At 38.7% G+C, this 9,632-nt stretch overlaps 1 protein-coding gene and 1 long non-coding RNA gene across 2 annotated transcripts in view; one reads left to right on the top strand and one right to left on the bottom strand.

Annotated features, from left to right (window-relative positions):
• znf644b (zinc finger protein 644b) overlaps positions 1-9,632 on the bottom strand; it is a gene marked incomplete in the record, with an annotated part of 36,689 nt that overhangs the window by 7,151 nt on the left and 19,906 nt on the right. Inside the window, 1 exon segment of the mRNA XM_032526388.1 lies at positions 1-994. This exon segment is cut by the window's left edge and continues 1,733 nt beyond it. Coding sequence (XP_032382279.1) covers positions 1-994 — 994 coding nt within the window.
• Positions 1-9,632, top strand: part of LOC116695868 (uncharacterized) — a 19,880-nt gene that overhangs the window by 2,817 nt on the left and 7,431 nt on the right. Inside the window, exon 2 of the long non-coding RNA XR_004333572.1 lies at positions 7,357-7,362. This is a non-coding gene — a long non-coding RNA (uncharacterized LOC116695868). The remainder of the gene's footprint in view (positions 1-7,356; positions 7,363-9,632) is intronic.

Here is a 9,632-nt window from a genome sequence, read left to right as displayed (position 1 = left end):
GGGTCAGTTTCCTCATTACAGCTTTCCTGTCCTGTGCTATGAATATGGTCCTCAGAGTCAGAGGCTATGTTCCTTGAAAGATCTTTGAGTGGCACATCAGAATATCTTATATCCGATTGGGTACCCAAAGACTCATCTTTGTTGACAATGTCAACATTTTCAACATGATTAACACTGCAGAAAGAGAAAGGTCTGTATGTGTGATTTAAGCTGTGGTTAACCTTTTCTAAAGAGCCTGACATGGTTTTTACACGTGTATTGTGCTTCCTGCGTCTTTGGTGCATCACATTGGTCTCCATCCTTCTGTCATTGTGCAAGAAGGACTCTCTTGCTGAATTCCATCCGATTACTTCAGCATCATTATAATCATCCGAGGAGCTTTCTGACTGTTCTACGTCCCGTCGAGATCTTGTTTTCATTGTCTGTTTTGTCAGAGGTTGGCTAATGTGCATTTGCTCTGCACTGTCTGCACCTGACAGTTTGGAATAGGCCAGTTTGGACTTATTCTCCTCCGAGTGAGACAGTGGCGTGTTGACACCTGGCTGTGTGGCCAGTGTTTTTACGATGGGCCCTGCTGTGTTCTTCCAAGCGTCTGATTGAAGCTCACTAGGTGGTGGTAACACCTCGGGGCTCTTGTCCTTCTCCGCTTGCCACGCGGCATCCAGGACATTGTTGGATAAAACAGAGCCTTTGTTCAGGACACAGTGTACCTCTGAGCTGGGGTGTGAACCAGGTCCATTAACAAGTGCTCCTGAAGGCAATAAATTGCCTGCTTGGGGAACAGCAGGGACACTGCTGTATACAAATGCATTCGGCTGGGTTCCATTTAAAGGGTTTTCGTGTTCATCTGAGGACAGACCTGCAGCATTGTTCTTCAGGGAGAATGTGTGAGTCTGTAATGGCTCCAGAGTACGACCTGGGCTGTCAGACACCGGCTCCACGTCTTTGTCCTCTTGTGCATTTGGCTTCAGATCAGACATAGTAGCAATACTTTCTGAAATATAAAGGAATATTACACATTTATTAAGTAGCCTCTATTTCTTATGACTTCAAGCAAGCCAAGTAAACACAATGTCTGAAAATAATTCCTTCATTCCAGTGTAGTATCAACCATCAAATGACAATGAAGAAAGAAATAATGCAGATATAAATTACAAAATGCAACACTGTTACCCAATAGGTATGGTAAAGTCTAGTTCATTTTTTCTCGTTCAGGCTGACAATATGGTGCTGTTAAAAAAGTAGTTTTTTTCTCCATGAAATGAGAGTAGTATTATTCTTTGCCGCATTATGATTTTCCAACACCCTCTTTCGCCACCTCTATTCACAACAAACCCTGCTGTTAGCCTTGAATACCCTGGCGAGGATGCTTAATTATGTGAGCGTACCTCTGGGACACAACCTTCATGCTTCTCCCCCTAAAGTTCTCAGTCGTCTGCTAAAATTGACCAATTTCCATGGGAACAAAGTACACCTCCGATGAGATCATATTGCGTCTCATCACTCTGTGATGGTGCCAACACAGATCCCAGCATGAGACTGTTGTTACTTGAATCCTGACAAATTGGCAGGCACACAATCTGTCTAAAACACAAACACAGACCCACACAAAGAAAACATACGCTTTTGCGCATACAAAATCATTTTATTTCAACCTATTAAATTGATGGTTTTGAGTTATTAAATATGATTGTAATCAGCATAGAATTAAACATGCTACATCTTATAACAGATTCAACTAATCCATCTTTGGACAGAATAGTGTAAAGTGTATGCTCAGTGGATTTGACATCCAGACCTGGTTGCTCTCTACAGGAAGCTGCGTTGCTAACAAAGTGGTAAATTCAGTGTTAATGAGTGGCTTCACTGTTACCACCTCAGAGGTAAAACCTTCCGAGCTCCATATTCTCCCCATCTGTTGTGGTGTAAGAGGTTCGAAGGAGGAACAGACGCTCTCCATTTAAACCCAACTTCACTGTTACCCCCAAACGGCAGGGTGGCAAAGCCATCAAAATATCTTGGTACAAAATGTGTAAGCCTCATTAGAAGCCAACTCACACAATTTGGATATATATATATATATATATATATATATATATATATATAATATGTGAACAGGGGTTCAACAGTAATGCAATTTTATGAATTTGCTTCTATTTACTTCATTTAGTCAATGTTAAAAGGCTATTTGCCTTGCCTGGAGATATTTACAGGGATTATGAGCTTTAATACAGTTAAGCTGTATGCACAGATCAATCTGCTATGAGCTTTTACTAACCCTATCTGCTATTTTCCCCAAGACACTCGCCTCTTTTCCAGTTTGGTAAATGAGATTAAGGAGGAGCATCATCATTGTATACCAACTATAACACCTCACAGGTGTGTATTGAGTTATATCTTCTGACTTTCTTTTCTCCGTTTGCTAATTGTTTTTTCAAGATACTGTAAACTTCTGGTACAATACAATTTATTAAAGGTACATCTTTAAAATCTGATGCACACCAGTACAACAGACAAAGGCAAACGGGCAAATATTTATATCTTTGTTAAGTTTATGAGGTTATAGTGAACGATTTGTTTATTATCAGTCCTGGGTGGACAAAATATTAAAAAGAGTTGATGTATACTGAGTGGAAATAGGGATGGGCGATATGGCAAAGATCTATCATGATACATACGTTATTTCCCAATATAGTTATTGTTCTGTATATTCAAAACAGAAATGGTTTAAAATAACAACACTCTTCATCACATTTGATTTGATATGTTCTTCTTTTATTTGGAACTTTGATTCAAAACAAAAACAACTGCCTCACATGAGACATTTGAGTTAAAAACAAAAAGAATCAAAACAGTTAAACTGTTGCAAAGCTGTTACAGGTTTTAAAAGTTAACATGGTATAGCTTCCTGCTCTGTATTTACAGCTTCACTCTCCTATGTCTGCCCGAATCACACAACACATTCTCACTCCCATCGAAATATGGGCATTTTGTCAGGTGCCTTTGGCATTTTTAGCATAGCATAAAGTGTCCTTTAGCATCATATCTAAACACGCTTTATCTAAGCACGCTTGGTTGTGACTATTTTTGTCACTTTTGACGCAGTTAGGTTAAGTTAAAGATCATGGGTGGGCTATAAACGGTATGTTTCCGTGACACGCGGGTCAGTTGGGTTTAGGAAATGTGATACACAGGACACAAAGCCTGGTCTCCGGGGTGAAAGTCCTGTGTTTTTTGACCCATCCACCACCCAACCACCCTCCCTTTGCGTAAATTTGCTTTAAATTTTACGAGCTCGGAGTGAGAACGGGTATTAACTTGAGAGGATTCATGAGATCGCAAGAACACAAGATCTTGCAGTATTACGAGCTCTCACAGTGCAAACAGTAGAGACTGTAATTTCCCCGAAATAAACATCCATAAGATGTTTGTTCAAGCAGCATTTGCAACTCATGTTTAAGTTTATAGTAGCAGCGGCCTTTAGTGGCTCTCATAATTGCTACGGGAACAAAGCAAGTAAGGGGATAAATTCCACATAAGGAAGCAGGTTGGGGTGGTAAATGGGTCAAACAAACACAGGACTTTCACCCACCAGACTGAGGTTTGTGTCCCGCTTAATAATAAAAGCCGCAATTTTCTGCATCGTCACACTCTTCATCACGTGTGTATCCGGAAATAAGAAAACAAATGATTTTAACTCAAACCACAACCTTTTTGTTATATAACCAAGTATTTGTGGTGTCTAAACATAACCAAGTGGTTGTTCCTAAACCTAAACAAACTGCAATTGTTTCACAAGGTTAATGACATGTTTAAAACTGTGACCGTTAAGTTATCTGGTTCAGATACAGGGACAGAAAATGCTCTTGTAGGTTGTATTTTCTGCCATAGCGACAAAGGACCCCAATTGATGAAATGCTGGTATTAGAGGGTCGGAATAAACAACGTAGTTGTCATATGGTTTGAATGACTTGTTGAAATGGTGTTAGAATATATCTGATGGTGGTCAAATTTCTACCGTCACATGGTATGAACAGTCATCGCCCAACCATAAGTGGTCATTATTAGGTACAACGATACAATGTAATGCAATCCAATAGAACAGGTCTGACATCTTCTGCCTGCTCAGCTACATCTTTACGTAGCTTATAATATTTAGTTTATACAGGATTTATTATTAGGCTGCTTGGATTGCATTTGATTGTACAGGTGTACGTACATGAACTTCAAGATCATAACAATAAAAGGCTTTAATTTGTACCAACAGCAAAAAATTAAATCACTTCAAGTTATGGAGTTAAATAGTATCCTGTGCAGCATGCTCTGATAGTTGGTGGGCTGGGAATCGTGCCATGTACTCATCAGTTTGGCTTTGAGTCTGGCTCACAACCTCATCGCATGTCAAGCTCTATTCCCTTTCATCTACCAGTTGTTCTCTACTGTGCACAACCAAATAAATGAAAATGTAGTACACCTTGCCTGTAAAAAAAAATGGTTGCCTGAATTAATTGTTTTATAACACTTGTTTACTGTGTTAGTAGTTATTTCACGCATACTTTAAAGCAATAGTACTATAAAGGCAGGTGTAAATGACTAGAGACAAGTCAAAGTCAACAATCCGCTTCCATCACAATGACAATAAGTGCAAAGGTCAAGCTTTATTGTATGACATGTCAATGTCATACTGTCATTATTTTCTACTCTATAATAATGATTTAAGGCAAGGACTATAAGAAGCAGGATGCAGTCCAGGAAGAGGCTGAGACTTCAGAGGAAGAAGCAGCATCAGTAGAGGATGAGGAGGAGGAAAATAATGACACCTTCTATGGTCAACTTTGGGTCACAAATAACATGTACAACAATCACGTGTCAGAAATGTAAATGAATGAAACATCAAAACTTACTGAAACTGAAAAAAGACTACAAAAATATATACAACTGATTGCTTTCATTGATGCTGCAATGCAGGGCACTGACTGAAAGATAAAATGCAATGTACATTGTATGGCAGTGCAGTTTTTGCACCTATTTTTTAAGGTGCAAAGCTATTGTGGTTACTTCAAAGATTACTTAAATGACGACAAAAGAAGACAATCTACACACAAGTGCCAGGGCTCGAAGGTCTTTTATCTTTTGTAATTTGACTGAATACATAAAAAAGTTCAAAGTACAATTTATTTGATTAAATATAGATGTTGTTGATTTTTGATATCCTTGTGTTCCTTTGGGATGCAGAACAGCAGATAGCACAGTTACAGTAATACAAAAGCTAATACAAAGTGTATTAACTCATTGGTCAAAATTATTTGTCAATCGTTTGAGTTAGTTATTAGGGAATAATGACACACATTAGTAGTACAATATTTGTTGCTTCTTTCAGTTTTATAGGATTGTAAATGGAATTGTGGGGGTTTTGGACTGTCACTTGAACAAAACAAGCCATTAGATGAAGCCACCTTTGGGCTCTAGAAAATTATAATAGGCTTTTAAACAATATGACATTTTAGACAAAACAATTAGAAAATGATCTGTGTATTAATTGATAGTGACAATTTAAAATATTTCTACTTGCAACTGTAGAAATAAATATACTGATATAGACTATAAAGATACATTTACTGTGACAGTATTTTCATCTTAGACAATTATTTAATGCAAACAACTGAAATACCCAAATTTTAGGTCTTGTGAGGACAACACACAAATTGAGGTTGAGAGTTTGGCGCTGTAGGCTTGTAAGGCTGTGAATGTCTAAGCAAATTCCTTCTTCCTGTTCAAGTGAAGACCCAGGCTGGCAGCACAGTGGAGACAGCGCTAAAAACCAACTGGGACCAGTCAGCCCAACCATTTCAACTGCTGGAGCTGTCTGTATGGATCAACAGCCAACCTTCTATTTCTCTGCCATCGCCTTTGCTTGAGAATCGTCTAAACAAGGGGAGCCACAGTCCCTCAAGTACTGCACTACACGACTTCCTCAGCTAATGGGATCTATTGATTTATTTGACACAATGTGAATTTATGAAGATGCCTCTTAAGTGTGAGAGTATCAAAGTGTGGCTCAAAACAAACAGACAGAGATTCAGCTTGACACTCCAGTAATCCCAAGGTGAGTATGTTCTCTCCGAGAAGGTGCCACAGTGAAAGAAAAAAAAAACACAATGTAAAGATCTTCTTCTACCATCTTACCCTGTAGTTCTTCCCACAGTATCAAACAGCAGAAAAGCAGATAAATTAACAATACGAAATAAGCCAAATCTCACTTTCCTCAATGCAACCAACTGGCTTGTTTTGTAGAAGAACGTGAAACTAAAAAACAGCAGATTCATTAAACACCCTAAATTTCCTAAATTTGCACAGGAGAAAATAAATAGAGTGGCTTCACACAATGTCTTTGTCCGCATTACGCACTCTTTTATCCCACTGAATTCTCGTCACTCAAAGGTCATTTCCATAATAATGGTCTCCATTCTCCCTAATGGGATTTTGGCTGTGATTATGTATGCCAGCATCTTGTGCAGACACTATCAGCCCTGTCATCCTGAATTGCACAAATGTAATTACACAAAGCCTTTGATAACTAAGCAATGTAATTTACTGCTTGAGTGAAAATATATACAGAGTTATATGACTCATATTATACACTAAAGAAAAATGTATGACTATCATAAGTGGTATGTTGCAAAGAATCAAAAAATAAGTTAAAAAAAATGTAATACTAATGAAGGCTTTAACAACAAGAATATGGGTGTCCATACAAGTGATTTAAACACATATTCACAAGAAAGATATTCCTGGAAGTAAAGGAATAGATCCACATATTCGGGAAATAGTCTTATTCGCTTTCTTGCCAAGACTTAAATATTGCACTCTTATATCTGTCTTCTAAATATGAAGTTTTAGCCAGCAGCCAGTTAGCCTAGCTTAGCATAAATACCAGAAACTATAAAAAAAAAAAAAAAACTAGAGCTTTAATAATAATGTATGCACATGTACACAATTAGGGAGCCAAAATGAAACAGGAAGCTCTATGTTTTGTTCCAGGAGAGATAAAATCTCATTCAAAACCCCATTGACATTTGTAACTATGCTAATAACTATGCTAACGTTAGAGGGTTGTCATTTTGGTTAATCTTGCTTTGGAAAGCCTAACACCCATTAACCGTAAACTAACCAGTTCAATTTAAGAAGAAGAAAAAAAACGTAAACTGACATCACACGTAGTTGTGTCGTGGCTTTCATTTTTGGAAGTCCTCCAGCAGTCAGGGTTTCCACAAGCCCAGCGGTTGTGACTTTAAGATGTTTTTTTGTTTTTTTTAACTACAATGCGTAATACAAGTTGGGAACTCCTTTGTGAAGTACATGGTGTGGTGTGCATAATGTTAACATGAAAGTTATCAGCATGGGTTAAAAGCATGAAGTTGGCAGTAAAGTCATAGCTGTGAACGTAGCAGTGTGTGTGCAGGAGTGAGTTTAGGCTGTTTGTCGGTGAATAAATGCTATAACTCCTCAAACCCAATTAATACTTCATATCTTGTTTGCTTAATGCAGACAAAAAACGACTAGTTGCATATGGCTAGACAGAGCCAGGCCTACCGTTTCCCCATTTCCAGTCTTTGTGCATGGCTAAGCTAATCCATCCAGCTGCTGGCTGTAACGTCATGTCATATATATATATATATATATATATATATATTCATTCATATTTAGCAGACAGATACCATATGAGAGTGGTATTGATCTTTTCAGACCAAGGTTGGTTATAAGCGTATTTTCCAAAATGTTGAACTACATAGTTTCAACTAATTAAATAACACTACTAAAAAGTCGTTTGCACATGATAAACAATTGTATTAGCAGTGGAAACTAAAACTGAAAAAAAGACATATGGGACAGGGCAAGGGTTAAACGGTGAGAGTAGTGCCTTGCAGGCGAGAGTGAATGTTGAAATCCCAAAAAAATCTCCCATCTTTTGTCCGAATTTCAACTAGAGAAAAGAATATCTTGAAAAATCCCCCCAATCTTGCCCACAACAAACTTCTCCTTGCCCCCCTCTCCTAAAAAAGGGGAATGAGTGAAATGGCTGCGATGGTAGATTTACTGATGAAAAAAGGTGAAGCGTGAACATTCGGAGTGATAAAAGGGGACAGGGAGCGAGTGACAGTTGGGTTAAGACAGAAGTCATGTTCAATAGCAGGTAGAAACATCAAACAGCGAGTTCACAGGAAACCCATGCAACCTTGTCTTGATGGAGGATTTTCAGTTGTGTGGAGTAGATTATATCTGTTCAAGCTGCTGACACGGCCTCATTTGCTGCCCGTAGTGTTGGAGGGGGATTAAACGATATAAACTTTAAACAATACCTTTCAAAATTAAATGGATTAAGGGAGAGATGTCTGATGGGGATTTCCCAAGGCTTTGTTAGTTTTAAACTCTACTCGTTTTAAAAAGGGGGAAGAAGAACAAGAAGAAAAAACAGCAGTTAGAAATTTCTCAGGCATGTGACCGTTTTAATGAGGCTGCTCTCACGTTGAGGAGGGCAGTAGGCACAGGAGGGCTGCCAAGCAGATGGCTCTCATAAACATCATATCTGCTCTGTTTAGATACATGACTTCTCATCTCCAACACTGAGAGGAAAACAAACCCGACCATCACCACAAGCACTACCCACTTGCCCACTTTTGGCAAGCTGTGCCGGCTCCTTGAAATGGCACATTTCCATTTCTTGAATTTCTCCTTCATAACAATATGCATGAGCGGCGCAATTGAAATACATAACCTCTAATCTGTTGTAAGTATACAGAGAAGATGCAGCTATTGCAGTGGTGGGTATTTTTGTTTAGTGGCAGTTAGGGTGTTGACTTTTATTGAATGTTATTATTACCATATAACTGAAAATGAATATGAAGCAAGACAGAAGTTGTTGCTATGATTAGGCATGCTCAGCTGCTCCCCTCTTCAGTTGAGATGGGGAAGAAAAATGAAATATATTTATAAATATATATCAAACTTTGTTGCTGCCGCTTTGCTGTAGACATGTGACCATTCAGATGAAAGGGAGTCGGTGTCAAACTGCTCTCCAAATTGAGGACAGGCTCCACATCGCTGAGCAGACATCAGTGAGCTTAAATCGGAGGCATGTCAAGTATTGCAGGTATTAGGATGAAATCTCTCATTATCTTTCTTTAAAACATAATATGAGTGCACCACAGCATGGATAGGGAGGGTAGGGGCCTTGTAGTCACTAACGACAACCAAAGTGAGCCCTCAGTAGTCACCTTGAATTCTATTATTAGACCAGGACAAACAACTCTAAACAACAACTGGATCAAGTGTGTCTTGTACAGCCTTTGATTGGGTTTAGAGTGCTAGAAGTGGTTAAAATAAACACGACTATGATCACGTAGGGTCAAAGAGATGACACGAATAGCACAGCCTATAGTGAACAAAGAAGCAGCCTCTGAAGAGAAAATGCCAAAACTGCAGTTGTCAAAAAGTCACAGGGTAGTCAGAGGCCAACAATAGCCTATTTATCTAACTGTATCAGGAAAAGTGGACAGTTTGAGCGTGGTAGCCTTGACAGCATTGGGATTTCCTTGTCATTTCCCAAGGTGTACACACACACACACACACAC

This window comes from Etheostoma spectabile, chromosome 9, assembly GCF_008692095.1.
Source record: "Etheostoma spectabile isolate EspeVRDwgs_2016 chromosome 9, UIUC_Espe_1.0, whole genome shotgun sequence".
Classification (NCBI taxonomy): domain Eukaryota; kingdom Metazoa; phylum Chordata; class Actinopteri; order Perciformes; family Percidae; genus Etheostoma; species Etheostoma spectabile.
Note: the sequence above shows the minus strand (reverse complement) of the source record. Positions and strands in the feature narration are given on the sequence as shown.